This window comes from Salvia hispanica, chromosome 5 (assembly GCF_029641045.1).
Source record: "Salvia hispanica isolate PSC_SH4W2 chromosome 5, Shi_PSC_v1, whole genome shotgun sequence".
Lineage (NCBI taxonomy): Eukaryota > Viridiplantae > Streptophyta > Magnoliopsida > Lamiales > Lamiaceae > Salvia > Salvia hispanica.
The window spans coordinates 44,255,491-44,274,909 of NC_142696.1; the positions used below are offsets into that span (position 1 = coordinate 44,255,491).

The 19,419-nt window shown below is 36.1% G+C and overlaps 1 protein-coding gene and 1 pseudogene across 3 annotated transcripts; both read left to right on the top strand.

The window, feature by feature from the left end:
• The first annotated feature begins 4,194 nt into the window (after positions 1-4,194).
• LOC125186207 (putative aquaporin NIP-type) lies at positions 4,195-7,432 on the top strand (annotated as a pseudogene). Its single transcript, XR_016130875.1, has 7 exons — positions 4,195-4,360; positions 4,759-4,824; positions 5,299-6,226; positions 6,305-6,519; positions 6,660-6,857; positions 6,945-7,006; positions 7,079-7,432. The product of XR_016130875.1 is annotated as a putative aquaporin NIP-type (transcript).
• A 1,176-nt stretch (positions 7,433-8,608) lies between these two features.
• On the top strand, positions 8,609-11,665 carry LOC125186603 (protein WVD2-like 7). 2 transcript variants are annotated; one of them, XM_048083000.2, is made up of 9 exons: positions 8,609-8,824; positions 8,919-8,996; positions 9,378-10,034; positions 10,199-10,423; positions 10,542-10,579; positions 10,668-10,836; positions 10,927-10,998; positions 11,100-11,207; positions 11,283-11,665. In XM_048083000.2, the coding sequence occupies exons 2-9, from the start codon at positions 8,955-8,957 to the stop codon at positions 11,532-11,534; spliced, it is 1,563 nt and encodes a 520-aa protein (XP_047938957.1). In that variant the 5' UTR covers positions 8,609-8,824; positions 8,919-8,954; the 3' UTR covers positions 11,535-11,665. The 2 variants fall into 2 exon arrangements, with proteins under 2 accessions (XP_047938957.1, XP_047938958.1); XM_048083001.2 differs by having other exon boundaries at positions 8,609-8,810.
• The last annotated feature ends 7,754 nt before the right edge of the window (positions 11,666-19,419 follow it).

The window sequence follows — 19,419 nt, forward strand, 5'->3', positions numbered from 1 at the left end:
TTATTCATTCTCAAACTTAACATGATATAAGGAGAATTACATTTCACCGAATTGTTTTGTCAAAAATTCAAACTGACTCAAATTAGGTTGGGTGGCATGGAAAGAAAAGAAATGCAACTCAAGTAACTAGTATTAGTAATTAGTGGGGAGGAGAGAGTATAAATGTGGCTATATGACAAGGAACTTCACTGCTATGCTATTTTCTTGTCTTGATACCCTTGTTTTCATGCTTCTCCTTTTGCTTTCATACGTACTATCAATATTCTCTTCCAGACTTTTGTGTTCATTGATAAATTAAAACGGAGTTATTTTATACATGGTTGTTACTTGTTACTATGGTGTTACAGTCTTTCCTTTTTCCACAATTGACCTTTGCATAAGAGCCCATAAATGTATATTTGTGTAGACTTTTGGGTATTGGGCTTGGCTTAAGGGATCAATCATAATCTAATAATCTAGCTAGGTTAATTAATTCACTAATACAGATATGGACATAAGCATATGCATAAGGCATTGCTAGTGACGTATAGACCATTTGCAGACTGCTAATAAGAAATTAAAAATAGACTAATTATAAGTTGGTTCTTAGTATTTGGTCTAAAATAGTAAAATAGATTGAGTTAGTCCAAACATAATAGTTTAGAAATGGTTCGTACGTTAAGGTAAGTGACCAATCACTAATCAATCAAAATCACTTTCTCTCGCAATAATTTGGACCAAAAAGATAAATGCTATGGATATGCATATCCATCTAGATTCGTTTTTCCTTTTCAGTCACATTCGCATTCATCACGCTATTTCATTATATGCATATAAATCTACCACATTCAAGAAAAAAATCACTCTAATTATAACCTCACAAAAATTCACAAAGTTTTGCAAGAAATTGTGAAGTTAATAATGGTTACAATGCGCATGGACACAACATGGTATAGTTGGTCGTGACATGGACATATTCATACCATGTTCCTGTGAGTTTTTAGGGTCTTTCTTGGTTTGTTAGGAACTATATAGTATATATATTAAAGAATTTTTGGATTTATGAATTATTGAAGGGATAGTATTCCAAGCTGGTGTAGGGACTGTGTTTGAAGGCAAACTTTGTCACAAAGTCTATGGATTCTCTATATATAAAGGGGAAAAAAAGAAAAAAATGGACCCTCACAAAATTTACAAAGCTAGCCGAAACTAACCACTTTCCTTGGTTACATGTCTCACAGTCACATTAAATTTCTACATTCTTCTTATTGTTTCCATCAATTATTTTGACATGATCTATCAAAGTCTTGCATGGGATCCCATTTTCCTACACATAATTTAATTCTACTCGATAAAAAAATTACTATTACAATGAATTTTTCAAAGACAGCATTAGTATTTCATGCAAGTAGTAGTTTAATTTGACCAAGAAAATTCAATAAATTAAACAACACCTTTTTAATTTCCACTCTGGATGAAATGACAGTGTATTAATCTGAGCTTAGACAAATTAACAAGTTATTAAGTCATGGTGAGTGAAATAAAACCTGTTCGGCCAACCCGACCAACAAAGCACGACCAAAATAGAATGATAAAGGCATGCGACTCGACTCGGCTCATTCACATCAAGCACGAGCTGGAACAAGTGCATGCAAACAAGAAGATGTAAAAGCTCCACAGAGACAAAACACACACAGCCACACATTCACATCTGTATATATAGATGTATATGTAAAGAGGTCATGGTCAGTGTAGGGTGAACAACGGACATGGTCTGGTTAGAGGGGGCCAGCAATGGGTTGGGACCATTTTATACAGAAAAAAATGAGTTGCTTTTGCAAATCCATCTTATGACAATACAACTTTCATTCACATTTTGGTATATGCATCTTTCACTGTTTCCATGGGTCCTCTTGCACTTTGTTCCTTTTTATTTTTTTTCATTTTCCTTTTTAGCTATTTTTGGTTTCTACCTAAAGGAGAGCCTATGTTTTTATGGGCTTCCATTATAGCTCATCTAATCCTTCTTCAATCATGACAAATTAATTCATTCTCTCATTCTTTTATGTTAACGGTATTTCCATGTTACTTAACTCACATAAAATTGTACATGCTCCATCTTCTATTCCCAAAAGAAGAAACCTGTTCAAATTGTATATAATCAGTTACACACTCAATGTCCCACATCGGGTGAGAGAATTCATTTTGGGTTTATTGAACAAATAGCTAGGCCCGTATTTTGGGATGAGTTCTCCTGTTTGGTAGTACTATATGTAACAAGATCCCAACGGTACACGTGTGTAAGTAAAGATGAAACGGGTTTATGTGAAACAGAGGAATATGGGCTTGAGATTGACTAGGCAGATGGTCCAGCACACATAAACATGTGGCTAGAAATAGAGTGATCATTTAAGTTCAAAACTGGGTGTAGGTCCAGTTTGAGGAATTTGGATTTCTTCATTTTTTTTCTGCACTTCTTATCCATTATTTCTGACAAGATTGGGTGGGAGTGGTTACATTATATTACCTGTGCTCATGTGATTTTGGCTTCTTACATTTCATCTCAATTAATTAACACAGTGAATTAAACTCACAATATATGTATGTGGACCTGCAAATTTATTCTTGTCCATTCCATTCAGAGTTAATCCTATATAGGAGTGTATGACTAGCTACAATTTCCCTACACCTATCCAGATATACCAGTCTTTAGTTCGTGGTAAAATATACTCCATTTGAGTACGTTTTGATATGATAGGATCCATAAGATTTTATCCAAAAATCAATTGGCTATAGATGAGTTGGTTTATGAAACTTATATAGTGATTTAAGTTTTTTTTATACAGATGTGTGATATTGTTATATTTCTATAGATTTTCCTTGATCAGGTAAAAAATGTCTAATTGCATCCGTGTTTCTATTTCCAAATTTTGATGTTTGTTGCTATATTATTTTATTATATTTGGGAGGAATTTTGTTTTTTGAGTGTTCTCTCCTCAGTAATAGGACTGGCGAATTACAACTAATTAATGGGCGTGGGCTATTAAAAGGCCTAATATAATATGGGCTTCACCCAAACCCAATATGTTTTTGTGGACTAGTGGTTTTCCAATGATTGGGCTTTTTATCACGATTTACTTTGGATGCAAACATAATTAATTTAATACCGTTAGTATATGAACCCAATATTGCGTAATAAACAACACTATTTGGGAAGTAAATTGTAACGCCCCACTTTTTTAAATTCTAATTTTTGGGTTATAAAATTTTTGCATTAAATGCCTTAAATGTTATGATATGTGGATTATTTGATGAGTAATTAATTGCATAGTGCCTTTGTGACCTAATTGCGTATGAGAATTGAGATTGAGTTGAATAGCAACTTGTTGAAATGTTGACGTGGCTATTGAATAGTCAAAGATGGGAAAAATATGACGTGGCCATTGAAAGGTCAATGCGTTGAGAAAAAGAAGAGAAAGTGAAGAAATGATTGATTGGGTGTGAATATTTGACGCGGAGAAATATAATTATGGGTGAATTATTTTCCTAAGGGATGAGTGAGAATTTAATAGGAGCATTATTAAATCATGTGGAATTTTCGGCCATCATTTTTTATTTGGAGAATAAATCCTATTTTTCTTGGATTTAATTATTTGTTTGGGAGAATTATCCAAATTAAATCCAAAGTCCGATTTTTCCTTATTTGTTGGTGGGATTTTCGGCCCCTATGATTTTATTTAAGGAGATTTTCGAAAATCTCTTATATTATGGGAGAAGGGATTTTATTATTATATTATTTGATCCCTTATTTATTCTATTCCATGAATAAATATAAATATGCTAGAATATCTTACCATATCTTGCCAAATCTAAGAAGATCTTGCCATATCCTAATTAAATTAGGATTTGAATTTATTCCTTGTTGGAAGAGGAAAAATACACGCCTATTTTCCTTTTATTGGAGGGGATTTTATTATTTTTCTTGCTCCGTGATATATTATTCTACTCCGTGAAATATTTTAATTTAAATTATAGGCTAATTAAATAGCCAAGAAATTCGAAACCCCCTTATTTCTCTTAGAAAATCACGCCACTTCAACCACTCCTCCACCAAATCTTCTCCAAATCTTGATTTATTTAATTAGAGATATTATTATTTGGCACTCTATAAATATAAGAGGAGAGAAAAATCAAAACCCTAGCTACAAAAATCGCCCCACTCTTGAAAACCGTTCCCCACTTCTCCCCCACTCTCTCCATATTTTCTTCAACTTTTCTACAAAATTTCTTCATCAATTGAGAAGAATTCAAGTGAAATTCAAGAGATTATTGAAGAATCAAGACTAATTCCTTGTTTCTACCGTTCGTTCTTTTGGAAAAGGTACTTTAATTATTGATCTCCTCTTCTTCTACCGATCAATCGGTGTTCTTGTTTCCACATGCATATAGATCGAGTGAAGGGGAAATTAATCGGTGAATTTTGGGATTCATGTATGTGAGTGTGTGTGTGCGAGACCGTGTGTGTGTGTGTGTGCACGCCTCGGTCGGCGTGCACATGTGTTGTGATCGAGTGCGTGTGTTGTGTGTGTGGGACACTCATGCGTGACACGATTTAATGGTGATTTTGGAGTTGTTATTTGAATAAAAACGATATGATAATCATACTTTGATTTTGATTGATGATTTTGAAAATAATCGATGGGAAAAAGGGAAATATGGGAGACATGCATGATTTGAAATCAATGTTTGAAACTGATTTATGATACGCCTAATTTAAAGGTGATACTTCGCGCTCTCAGCGTGATAAACGAGGAGAAGAGAATACTTTCGAGATAAGCCGACGAGGTGGGCTTTCTTTTAAAATAAGGACATTGTCCTAAACTGATATTGATGAGAATGAGATATGTGTTATCATGCCTTGATTTGTTTTGTCGTGCCTATCCCTCGTGGCTATGCCACTATTGATTTAATCGAATTCGGATCCTTGTAGAGCCGCAAACTCTACTTGGGTTAGTGTACACCAATGTTAGACCGAGTGCTGGCGTACGGGTCGGCCGGTCTAGTGACCTGGATTGCGGCCGCAGTCCTTGTCATGTAGAATGAGGATATGGTAAACGTCGATGAGAAAAATGGTTGCGCGACCGTGATATTTGAGAAAGAATATATGTTGGTGCCTCGGGTCTTTCTAAAGTTAAAACCCCGATGGACACTTGAAAATGGCATGATAATTACTACTGTTGATAAAACTGTTTTCGGCAATGAGCCCACTGAGTATGATTATAAGTACTCAGCCCTGCATGTGTTTTCCCCTATGTGCAGGTTGAGCGGTGGCGAGCGGGCGGCGGTGTTGAGTAGGAAATAATAAGATGATCAGTTGGTACTTAAAGTGTCGTTGTGTCTCCATACATAGCCTCACTTCTTTCTTGGTCGCTTCCGCTATATTATGAAAACTTGTGATCTTTTGGTTGGAAGGAATACTTTTATTTCGTGGGAATTTTTGGATATGGAACAGTTGAGAATATTTTGGAAAACCTTGATAAGCATTTATTGTGATAGCCTTTTTGGTTGGATTTCTGTGCTAAGGCATTATTCTTCTTCTTATTTGTTCATTAAATGTTTTGGTTAAATCCCTTTTTTTTAAATGGAACTCTGGCCTATGATCTTTGATGCATTTAAGTCCGCCTAGCTAACGATCGCCGCATTTATTGTACCCTAGATGGGCGGGTCGTTACATAAATACTACTTTCAGACATTTTTTTACCGAAATATAATTATACTGAGTAAAAAACATTAAAAATTGGTAGGAAAAATATTATCCAATAGTGATACTAATCACAGTATATTCGAGCATTACTATATGTAGAAATACTGACCACAAAATAAGTTAGCAAAAACACTAACCTTAGCCATTCTTCAAATCAGCATAACCATACACGCATCTCCGCTTTGTTCGATTACACCACACTATTAATTTAACTTCTCACTGCAAACTCTTTTCACGTTCTTTCTTTTTTCTTATGGTTTTCCAATAAAACCTAACCCATATATTTTAATAAAAAAGAAAAAAAGGAAAAAAATTGAAATTGGAGAAAAATCATAAAAAATGGATGCCCATGACCGAAATATAGATGGGCTTGAAGAGGGCGGTGTTCGATCAACCGAGGGACCATATGGGAAAAGTTTAAATGTTGAGGATGATGGACCTTCCTTCTGCACCTCAGCTACTGTTGTTGTTATGATTCAAAAAGTACGAGGTTATTTATATTTATATTTATATATATAAATTCATAGAATAACAATGCTACTAATTTAATGTGGAAATCAGGTTATTGCAGAGGCAGTTGGGACATATTTCTTGATATTTATAGGGTGTGGTGCAGTTGCTCATAATAAAATCCATGGTACAATCACATTTCCTGCTTGGCATTTGGAGTGGTTGTTATGGTCATGATATATTCGGTTGGTCATATATCTGGCGCCCATTTCAACCCGGCCGTCACTATTACTATGGCCATTTTTCGTCAATTCCCTCTTAAACAGGTACCAAATTTTGTCCCTCTGCTTGGATCTGATCAAATTTGATTGATTCTACTAATATCCCACAGTTTTGTGTAAAGGATATGTGACATATAACTTAAGATCTCGATATGTTTGTTTTTTAAAAATAGAGGGTTTCGTAGGTACCGTTGTATATAATGGCACAATTGTTGGGTGCAATTCTTGCAAGTGGGACAGTGTACCTTTTGCTAGATGTGGATGATCAATCTTTCTTTAACACTACACCAACGGGATCCACCTCACAATCCCTTGCGATGGAGTTTATCGCATCGTTTCTCTTGATGTTCGTCATTTCTGGCGTTGCCACGGACAACAGAGCTGTAAGAATTCATTCTTAGCTAAATAAATTTAGTACATAACTAACTGTTTTTATCTAATTTTTGTATATATTTAAATTTAATTTTCAGATTGGAGAAATGGCAGGAATTGCAATTGGAATGACTCTACTAATCGGTGTTCTTATTGCTGGGTACGTAACTCGTAAGGTATTTAGGTGACTAACATATAACTCAAATGTTAACAATGTTACTTATTGGTGTAGGCCGATTTCTGGAGGTTCATTGAATCCTGCAAGAACAATTGGACCTGCTTTGATTTTGCACAAGTATACAGCTCTTTGGATATATATAGTTGGCCCGATATTTGGAGCAATGTTGGGTGGATTTGTGTACAATTTGATCCGATTCACAGACAAACCACTCAAAGAAGTTGCTAAAGCTTCAGCAACTTTCATCAAGAGTGCTTCTAGAGTATGGTAGAGATCGAAGTCGAGCTCCTTTATATTATCAACTAATGATTTTTTGAGTGTTAGAAATTAGATGCATGCCATGTGATTCAAAATCAATTGGCTGTAGAAATCGATACGTTAATAAAAATTTTGTTACATTTTCCTAAATTATTTTTAAACGTTTGAAGATGCTACTAATCTATATCTATCTGTAGCTAAATTACATCTAAATCTATTACATACGGTCGAAGTTAAGGAAGATCACATGGCTTCTGCAAAACACAATCCATTTTTTAAGAGGGTTGCTACAAATCTTTTGCCACTTGCGCCTGAAGCCCACTTTCCTTGGTTTATATATACATCGAAATTGTATTATTCCACATGGGGATAACATATTTTGTCTATTTCTGCTACCAATTTGTGCAGACAAAAATTAAGAGATTGAATTATTGGGACTACCATCAATTTGATAATTGCAGTTGTGTAAGAATCTAAAATCAAGACTGTGGCATAGGGATGCAATAAATCTGATGTAAGTCGATAAATTTTGGTGAATAGATGCATTAGAGGCCTGAAATTAAGTCTTCACTTTATTAACTAAATTGGACCACTCACTTATTAGCCATTAGTCAATACTAATAAAACTCTTATCTACAATTTCTCATTCAAACTTGGAAAGCTATAGTATTAGTTACATAATTGCATTTAATTAGAGTTGGTGGTGTAGCTCGTTTATAGATTCAACTTAAATTACAAGCAAATAAAGCAATGAGAAAATAAACTAAATACACCTTCCATTACCCTAAAATTAAGGTGATGAGTTGAAAATTGCGTAGAAAGGGTTGTACGTCGTTGTACAAGTACCATTGCCGTGGTTCAGTTTTCGAACATCATTCATTTCGGTCCTATACAGAAATTAATTAGGCTTATTTACTCCTAGAAACCAAGTCATGTTGGACACCAAAAATTAAGACTAGGATTAATTGATTATTGATTATCAACTAGTACAAGATATTATTGTCTTGTCGCTTGATTTTACAAAGCATCACAATATATAGTGATTTACATTGTGAATAGGGACTGTTTCAAAATTAAGGTTGGTTTCCGAAGCTCACTAATCATCACACGTTCATCTTCTAAACTCCAATTAATTACCGCCAAAATATAGGCCTCTACATCCTGCCACGTGTCAGATCCTTCAAAACCCACATTCAACAATTACCGGCCGTCCGATCCACACACATCCTACGGCAATCACCACATCAAAACGTGGCCCCACTAATAATTCAGTTCAGCGAAAAAATACAAAAATAAAAAGAAAGAAAATGGCAGCGGCACATGATCATGTAATACTTGCTGCACACACAAAAAAAAAAAACTCGCTGCGAAGAAGCTCACTCAAGCATCCATCGCATTTCTGTCTCAACTCAAATCTCAATCTTATAAAAATCTCAATCATTTCCCATGATATAAAGCCAACAAATTGCATCGTTTTCAATCCCTAGGAATACAGAAAAGGGACGCACCAAGGTTTTTCAACCTACTGGTTTGAATTCTTCTGTGAGTTTGATTTCTCCATAAAGTTCTGATTTTTAATGTTGTGATATAAATATTGCGTTTTTTGGGTGATTGCCTTTTGGTTGTGGCGTTTCAGATGCTTGGAAAGGTTATGATTTTGAGCAGTTAAGAAATGGCGGGTGAGATTGAAGAACCGGCAAGACTTCAATTTAAGGTAACAGTTGGATTTGGGAATATTTTTTTATGCATCCAATGAATTGATCCGAATTTGTTTGTTTTGGTGGGTAGATCATGTAGTGCGTGTGGAGATGGTGAGGTTTTGGGTTTAAATTTGATTTTACTGAGATTTTGAGATTAGGAGAAAAAAATTGAAGTATAATCATACAATATATGCATTTTGCAGTAGCTCTTGTTATGATATGATTGTGGATTTTGGATTAGTGAGATTTTTCTTGGCTAAGTTGTGCATTGTGGTTATTTATATGGATTATGGGAGAGAGTCTTGTTGATCTATTTTGTAGAAAAATAGCAAGATTTACACTTTACAATCAAAGGTGAATTGGCGTTTCTAATTTTCCTGTCCCTGAATAATTAGGCTGAATCTTTTCTTTCGGGATCAATATCATTTGGGAGGTTTGAGAGTGAAGATCTATGTTGGGAGAGGAGGTCATCTTTCTCTCACAATAAGTATCTTGAAGAGGTTGAAAAATTCTCAAAGCCGGGTTCAGTTACTGAGAAGAAAGCTATTCTTGAGGCCCATTTTAGAAAGAAGGGGCTTTTTGGTCTTTGTTCGCCTGGGAGTCGTAGTGAGACAGATTACCATACTAGTGATAATGAAGCATCGGAGAAGAGATGCTATGATGATGACTTAACTCACACACATTCGCCTAAACTTGATGAAAGGTTGGATAGTTCTGCATGTGGAAGTGAGCATGAATTAAGAGAACAAGGAGAAGCATCTGATTCATCGAGTTTAGATGCTCAAATTGAGTATTCATGTGATAATGCCAGAGATTCCGACTGTTTTTCAGAACATGGGATGGGGGAAGAGGAGCATTGTGATAAACCAGAAAGTGTGGTTTCAATGGACTCTAGATTAGAGACACAAGCGAAAGAAGCCATAGATCGTGATGCTGCTAATTCCGACATAATAAATGTATCAAATCCAGCCATTGCCTTGCTTAGTGATAATCATGGAACTGAGGAAAATAGAGATGCAAGCCCCAAAGGCCAACGAGTTTCATCTTATGAGGTTTGCTGTTTACATTTTGTCGTTATAGTGTAGTAACTTTGATTGTTCAAACATGGTTAATTGTGACATAAAATGGAAATATGAGAATGATAGCTAATTTAGTAACGAATCTTTCCACGACCCTTTAAATAGCAGATCAGTCTAAAACAGGATAACTAATGCAGGAAAATGTGACATCACAAGCTGAACATCTGAAGTCTAGATTGATACGGCGAGTTAGTGTTACACAGAGTAGAAGGTACACATCTAGCAAGCAAGTGTCGAATGGTTCCGAAAAAAGACTTAGTAAATCAGTATACAATGCTCGGATGAATTTGGAAGCAGAGAAGAAGATTAAACAAGCTACTTCTCTGGACAAAAACCTGAAGCAGAAGTCTCCAAAACACGAGGTTGGCTTGACTTTTGTGAATCTTACTTCATTGATTATTTTGACATTTCCATCTTGAAAGGGAATATTTGGATTCTAATCTTGCTGGTTAATCAATGATTTTCACTTTTTTTCCCCAGCCTGATTCAAAAGCAAAAGATGTCGATTGTATCAAAAGGTATGTATCAAGATTCTTGGTTACATAGGTAGTGGAGTAACTCATAAGCCATAACTAAAACATTTTCTTCCCCTTGTATTTTTTATAGGGGTGACAAAGATTCGAAAATCAAAAGAATTCAGGTCCCTCGGTCCTCTGCTCCGAGGGAAGTTTCCAGTAGAGTGAAGCCTTCAGCTGGTGTGCCTCAACGATATGCAAAGCAGGATACTTCGAGGTTCAGTTTTAAGTGCAATGAACGTGCAGAGAGACGGAAAGAGGCAAGCTAGTTTCTAATCTGTTAACTGAATAATATATTAAGATAGTTCTGTTATTTCTGTAGCTGAGAAGTCTCTCTCTCTCTCACACAGTTTGATATGAAGATAGAGGAGAAGATTCATGCAAGAGAAGCAGAGAGGCGTAAAATTCAGGCGAAAGTTCAGGTAATTAACCTTTTATGTGTAACAGCATTGATCTTTATGAGCTCAATAGCAGTTTTCTTACTTAAGTATAAAAAATTGACCTTGTTTCTTTGTGTTTGTAGCAAAAAACAGAAGCTGAGATCAAGCAGCTGCGGAAAACCTTAAACTTCAAGGCTACGCCACTTCCGTCGTTTTACTATGGAGTCGAGCGTGATCCAGATCGAAACAAGGTAAACTAACAAGTCTCTATCAACTCCTTGCTTGACAAATTTCAGAACAAAAAACTGATTGATTATTGGATTTAGACATTGCACCAGGACGTAGGTAGAAACACGAAACCACGACGAGCCCAGACGAAATGCTTAAGCAGTAGCAGCATCTCTGAGAGATCGAGAGCAAGCTCGAAGGCAGGCACGAAGAAAGGGTGTTCAGGTCCAAAAACAAATATAGATCAAGCACAGGCGTCAAGCTGCCATTCAACAGTAACGTCGGACAGCAGTCCGTCGTCCCCCGCTGCAATCCAGCAGGTTGGTGGGAAGAAAGAAAGAGATAATTAAGTCCCATCAAAGGCCATAAGATCTAACAAGTCAATTACATCTCATTCTACTTAATTTAGTGTATTGTAAAAGTCTAGTTGTTACAAACATTGGATTCACATATCTATTTAAAATTGTCAATTCTGTCATTAGATTATACTGCAAAAATGCTTTATCAATTGTCTGCTTAGTTTAATTATTCTCACACTGGACGTCTTTGTCGCTTATTGGAACCACTGTCTGAATATTGCCATTTCTTTTCTCTTCTCCTTGAAATTTCGCTACCATATACTCCTTTAATAGGGTAATGATATACTATTAGACTATTAGTCTCCACCACAATTATAGAGATTGAAAGTGGACGAAATAGGTGGTTAGTTAGAATGTTATTTTCTTCCTGTCATTATTGATCTTTCATTTTGTTTGGAATTTTAGAGGGGAAAAAAGTAGGGGAGCCCCCACTTTTTTGTAAGACATACTATAACCTACATCAAATATGGTGTGCATTTATTTGAGCTAGCTTTCCCTTTCTTTTCCTTTGTATGATGGAAAATATTGCTATGTAAATTTGGCCCATCTCTTGAAAATATTTCTCATTTAAGTTTTTATTTTTCTTACTGCCATTATTTTTCAAAATAATATTCCGTCCTCAAATAAAACCATATCACACCTAATACCACAATTAAATTATTGTGAAGGACATGAATGGCCTGAAAAGCAATGACAAAAATAAAGGCGTAATTATAAACTTGCTAAAATTCAATTGGCCAGCCTGTCACGTTATTATCACTTAATTATGTTAATCTATTCGGCCATGTGTAGGGCATTCAATATACATAGTGGCCCATGTACGTCTCTCAAATCAGTATTTAAAAATAGCACCAAAAAAATCAGTATTTAAAACGAATGCAAACAATCATCTAGCTTGATGATGAAATCATGTATACGTGGTGAAATATTCCACCGAAAGGTAAAGACGAAAATTAGAAATTGAATAGAGCCACATTTTAATTAAAAATGAATTGTGTTGAAAATTTATTCAACACAAATAATTGTTGAAATATATTAGATAGAACATAAAGAGAAAACAAATGAGATTGCAATTAACATGATTAGCAGTTGCACTAAATTTGATCATTGTACAAGCACAAATAAAAACAGGCTATATATATCTCTCCTCATAGATAGATAAATGATCCTGGGCTAACACATCAACATTCAACAACAAGGAAATTGAAAAAGAAACAATTTAATTAATAGTGGAAAACAAGAAGAAGAGGTAAAATAAAGAAGACAAGGTTTGTTGACCCTGGAATTGATGATGAAGATTGATCTTTACGTGGCGGCTTCCTGTAGTAGAATGGGAACCAAGGCACAATTGGCTCTGGCGGCGGCGGCACTCCATCGGAGAAGTAAGGCGCCGGCGGAGTAAACGGGGTGTAACCCGCCGGAGGAGTGAAGGAAGCTGGAGGTGTGGTGGATGCTGGTGGGGTTGTGGTGGCCGGCGTCCCGGTTCCAGGGCCCGTGGGCGGTGGATAACACGGATACGGGCACTCCTGCGCCGTCGCCGCCGGCAGAAAATCAAGAATGGTGGAGAGGAAAAGGAGAGTTGAAAGTATCATGTGGTGAAGTTTCAAGACCATGGTTTTAGACTTTTAGTGGTGTTTGATTTTGAGAGGAAAAGGGAGGATATGAAATATAGGTGGGAGTGTGAAGACTAAGTTAAAATGATTACAAGTTGGGGTGGGTGGGAGGGTTCCTAGGTATTTTTGTTTATTTGATAATTTTACTACTATAATTTTGCTATGTCTAGCATAAGGAAAAGGCTATACTAGAGTGATGTGGAGAGAGGGGTAGAAGTTGAATAAAGCAAAGGTTTAGGTCACTTCAAATTGTCATGCATATGTGGTGGCTGAGTTATTCAAATTGACTTGGTATACTGTCATACTGATGATGGTATGGGGTTCAATTTATGATTTTATTTTTATTTTTATTTTTATTTTTTATGTATTAGTAAATATTTATTTAAGGGTCGCAACAGTTGAATTTAATGACATTTAACATGGGATATAAATCACTATATATCTCACTAACACATTGATAATTTTTTATCCAAGTGTTAATTGTTACTCCCTCCGCCATTAGGAGTCTCATTTGTTGGCGGCACGGGTTTTAAGAAATGTTAAAAAAGTGGGTGGAAAAAAGTTAGATGAATAGGGGTCCCACTTGTATATATTAATTTTAAATGAAATGTGAGTGAAATGAGTTAGTGGAAGATGAAACCCTATTACTATTTATGGTAAAAATAAACCGAGACTCCTATTCATAGACGAACTAAAATAAAAAAAACAAGATTCCTATTCGCGGATGAAAGGAGTAACTACCATAACACTGTTTAGCATGAATATGCTGTTAAGAAAAGTGTGATAATCAGTATCTCTATATAACTTTCTAATTTCAATGCATGTGGATGAGTAGAAAATAAGTGCTACTACTTTCTAAAAGGCGTTTCAAAAATCAAAGCATGGGAAAGGAAAGAAGGGTGTTAGGAAAAAAAAGTTTGACTTAGTAGGAGCTAGCTAATTTAAAGTCATCACAAAACGAATTAAATAAATGAAAATAAAAGTGGCATATCGAATATGAAAGAAGTTTGTCTTAATTTAGCTAGCTATAGCATCGAGGTTTGGATTTAGTAAAAGCACCAAATGGTTAAGCAGCTACAACTATATTACAACCAATGAGAGAAAGGCAGGAAGCAGAATGAAACAATAATTAGTTTAATAAAAAGCATTGAACGATTATAAAGTTTTGATAAAGTAGAAACTAGAAACACAAGTTATGTGGAGGAAGGAGAGACTATCCACGTGGACACAGCATGTATGGGACCCACGGTTTGGTGAAACCCAAGTTGATCCTCATCTTTAATCTACCACTCATAGTTTCTGACATGTCAATCATCAGATGGTCTTCTTCATCAGTGTACTAAATATATACTCTGAGAAGCTTCTAGTCCTTATGTTTTTTCTTTTTCTTTTTTTAAGGAAAATACATATCCCAACTAGTCATATGCTCGGATCATTGAATCTGTTTTCTATACATGTATTAAGATACTAGTATATCTGAATTTTGGTTCGTTTTACTTAGATAATATTGTCAAAAATTTATACTCCACATATTACTCCATCTGTCAAGGCTAAGATGACAAACTAAAACGGAAAGTGTACCATTATAATTAGGACGGATGGAGTATTATTCTCTAGTAAAGCTTATATTGATATTTATGACTTTTTAAGTTGTAGGGAAAGCTTAATTTGTAGTAGTGATTTTTGAATAATATCAATCTATAATTGTACTATATATAAATGTATAATATGCATCTCAACTTGCACGCGCCTCCAAAATAACTAAAACATTCAAATCCAGGTTATAATAATATGAATAAAGTAGTACTAACATGCATATATTAAAGCCATTATATTACCAAATTAAATAGATGTCAATATTTATTTATTATTTTCAATATATTGATCTTAGTTGCAATTCAAAATATAGTTATTATTTGTTTACATTCTATAACTATAAAAAAAAAGTGTTCAAATGCAGCAGCTACTTTGCTATATAAGCATAGGTAGAGTTAAAATTTCCTATAGATATAAATATGCGAATAACAGAGTCCATACTGTCCATACACCAAGAGGTCAAACTTTAAAGGGGTCTTGAGCTCTGTAAAATTGCAACATTGAAAACTATTTATGGGCACTAATTTACAAGAAAATGAAATATTTGTCCCTAATAAGTAGTAAATAGTTATGACTTACGAGTTTTGGACTATAAATTAGAAGTTGACATGGGTGTCACATGCTAGTATGCTACGCGTCGCTATTCAGACAAAATTGTGAATTGTCAAATAATAGCCAAATTTGATTTGGCATCCGTCTATCAGTCGGTGGAAACGTCCCACGTTATTAATGTTTCCAACTCTTAACCTTCTTCTCTATACTAATTTTTGGAGAGAGAGATATATACACCCTCAGACCTCAGTTTTATGGATTATAATAAACTTGAAGCTAAATTTTCAAAAGATTTCTTCAAAAGTTTGTAGACCATGTATTGAGTGATATCATATAATCTATTACTATTAATTATGATATTCAAAATATATGATATAGTTCATTCGTAAATACATACTAAAATATAACAAAATTACATAATTACATATCAAATCGAGCCTTAATGGAATGTAGCACTATCATTGAACAAATGTGGCACGCTTTCCACCACCGCACAAAATTAAAGTAAAAAAGCAAATAATCAAGAAATAAAATAAACATCTAGAATACACTGACGAAATATCATTAATTATTCGGTAAGATCAGAATTACACCACATTAAAACAGTATACATGAAGCAGGAAATTAACCAAACTAAACAGGGGGTCATTAAATTATTAATTACGACAATGAATTAATGTACTCCATCAAACATGAACTCAAAAACAAACCTATTAATTAATTTAATCAGAACGAAAATATTGATCTTCATCCCTTCATTCACCACCCTCTCTTCGGATTCATATATTTGCCAAAATACACAAATCTTCAAAAAGCTAGCGCCCACAAGACGATCAAGAACGGAATATTTCCGACCAAAAAGGTGCGGCAGCCGCCGGAATAGGTCTGAATAACCGAATAAACACTTCCCGGAGGCCCATTAATGGATATGGATGGAGGGTTTGGGCCCTTGGGAGGTGTCTTTTCATCCGGAGGGTTTGGGCTCTTGGGAGGAATCTCGTCAGGTGGCGGCGGACATAGGTAGCTCGGCGGTGGGTATTTTGGAGACGGTGGCGGAGGCGAAGGGGATGGTGGTGGCGGAGATGGTGGCGGTGGAGATGGCTTGGGGGTACAAGGATGGTCACAAGGGCAATCCCCACACTTGTTTTCTAAATTAGGTGGATTTTCATCAGCTTGGATTTGGACTAGAGATGAAAATAAAGCTAGGAAAATTGTGATTTGCAAGAGTTTGAGAGTGGGCATGGTTGAAGCTAAATTTCTTCAATTTTTGTAGGGGGGGAATTGGAATATTTATGGAGGATAGAACAGGGGAGTGTGACAATGTGAGTTTGCCTCCTGCAATACCATGGGATATATAAATGTGACAAAATTTGATTAAAGGGATAACGGAATTTGCTGTTGCATTTGGATATTGCCCACTTTTTTATGGACCTCAAGAAGGCATGTACTTGCTTTTTTGTTCCAGAGTCGAATTTACCTGTGAACTATCCAGAATTTATTTATAGGCTATAATAAAAGTTAGCACTAGATATTACTCCCTCCGTCCCCGATTAAGAGTCACACTTGCATTTCTGTACTCGTTTTATAAAAATGATAATAAATAGTTAAAATGGAAAAATGGTAAAGTAAGAGAGAGAATAAGATAGAGAAGAGTCTTCTTTACATTATCATCTCTTTTAATTTATCATTTTTCTACTTTAACTATTTATTATTATTTTTACAAAACGAGTGCAGAAATGCGAGTGTGACTCTCAATCGGGGAAGGAAGGAATATAAATTAGTAGGAGTATAAGAATTGAAAAGGTTGGGGAATAAAGGTGCATGGTACTTAAAAAGAACATCAATTTTTATTCTCCTCATCAAAATAGTGGTCCAATTTTTTTTGACTATATACAATATTTAAACTCATAGTTACTTTTACACCGATTAAAAAATAATAGTAGAAATATTCACATAGAGTTTTTTAATACTCCCTCCGTCCTGTTTAAGATGACACGTTTTTCTTTTTAGTTTGTCCCAACTAAGATGACACATTTTCTTTTTTGGAAACTTTCTCTCTCAAATTAATACATCCAACCACTTTTTCTCACTCCTATTAAAATATTCATCTTTCTTTCTCTCTTTATTCTAATACTTCCACCCACATTTTCTCTCTCTAATTAACACATTAACCAATAACTCCTAAAATCCCGTGCCGGCTAAGGAATGTGTCATCTTAGCCGGGACGGAGGGAGTATCAAAATTTGCATATTGAGGGTTTTTCATGGAGATGAAGAAAGTAGTACAGAGTAATAAGAGCATCCGCAGCGGTAGCAGGGACGCTGCTCGTCCGTCCGTGCCGCTAAGCACGGTGCCGTCTGTCCGCCGCTGGAGCTCGTCCGTCAGTGCCAGCGGCACGGCGCTGCTCTTAGCTAAGAGCACGTCCGTGCCGCTGAGCAACCCTACGTGGCACGCTCTGATTGGCCAACGGCATAGCCGTTGGCAAATTCGTTTTTTTATTTTTTATTTTTTTAAAAATTCGAAATTTATTTAAAAAAATGTTTTTAAATAAAAAAAAATATTTTCCCACTTCCCAAAAAATTATATCCGTTTTCTACCCACTTTTAATTTATTTTTCAATTTTTTAAACCCAAAATTCACATTTTCATCTATAAATACCCCCACTTCAACATAAAAAAAAAATCACATTCTCATCTATTCTATCATCATTCATCTACATTCTCTCATCTTTTTTCCTCATACTCTCTCATCTAAATTCCCACCACACTACACAATGTCTGGCTCCGGCGATCTCCCCGCCGGCAATCGCGGTTGGAACCACGATTGGTTCGACTCCGAGGCCGGATATAGTCCGAAAACCCAATTTACGGCCCCTCCTCAAACTCAAGGTTCGCAAGCTCCGGGTGGCTACCGTCCTTACCCGTTGCACGACCTAAACGCCCCCGGGTTCGGGTGGACACCCGAACCCGGATCGGGAGGGAGCAGCAGCTCTACTCCTACTCCTACTTCTGTTCCTACTCCTCCTGTTCGTGGCACCCGCACCCCGTACACTCCGGGTGAGATGATGGCGATGTTCAAAGCCTACTTGGCAGTCTCCGAAGATCCGGACGTCGGCACGAACCAAACCGGGGATACGTATTGGTGGCGCATCACTCGCCTCTACAATGAAACCCGGCCGGCGGGAACCATCTAGCGCAATGATAGTATGGTTCGCAATTGCATCTACAGATGCAACGAGGCAATCGGGAAGTTCCAGGGGATTTACCTCCAGGAAGAGCGGTCGGCGAGGAGCGGCACGAACGAGCTCGAGATCATCACTGCCGCCTTGGCGGCATACCAACGGGAGGAGTTCAAACCGTTCAAGTACCTTGATTGTTGGCAGGAGGGGCGCCTGTTGGGACTACCGCAGCGGAAGACACGGAAACCAAACAGGTCCTTGACCGGATCTATTTAGGTGATTATGCATTCGACTCCAATTTCATGCAATAAACATATATATATATATATATATATATATATAACATCAAATAAACACATAATCATGCATATTCGATGTAGATTCGATTGTTACCTCATAATCCGTCATTGGATTGACGTTGCTAGCTGCACCACCCGGAGATCCTTGGTTTATCGACCACGAATCTTCCGTACTATTCCCTCGTCCTTGATTCTCCATCCGTGTGGGCGGATCTTAGAAAACCAATTAAATAACTTTGAATGGATCTAGGGAAACCCAATACAAACACCAAATTGTCTAGATCTAATCCTATGAATTAGGATAGATCAAGAACAATAATCAAAACCCTAATTCTCTCTCGTGCTAGGCACGAAAATCGAGACCAAGAGAGAGAAGGAAGGAGGCGCCGATTTCAAGGCTAGGGTTAGGGTTTTTGTGTTGTCTTGGATTGTGTTCTAGGGTTTCCCTTTCATTCATTATTTATAGTGGACCTTATTGGGCTAGTAAGGGGATCCATGGAATGACTTAAGTGTTGGACTCACCCATTAGATAAATTACTAATTAAATCAAATGACCCATGATTTAATATATTATCAATGGAATATTATTTTATTCCACTAAAGAATAATATTGCACTCCCACTTAAATCACCAAATTA

Coding starts and splice junctions, on each gene's coding strand:
- LOC125186603 (XM_048083000.2), top strand. CDS start 8,955: ATGGCGGGTGAGATTGAAGAACCGGCAAGACTTCAATTTAAG. Junction 10,035..10,198: donor AACGAGTTTCATCTTATGAG/GTTTGCTGTTTA, acceptor TAACTAATGCAG/GAAAATGTGACATCACAAGC. Junction 10,837..10,926: donor GTGCAGAGAGACGGAAAGAG/GCAAGCTAGTTT, acceptor TCTCTCACACAG/TTTGATATGAAGATAGAGGA.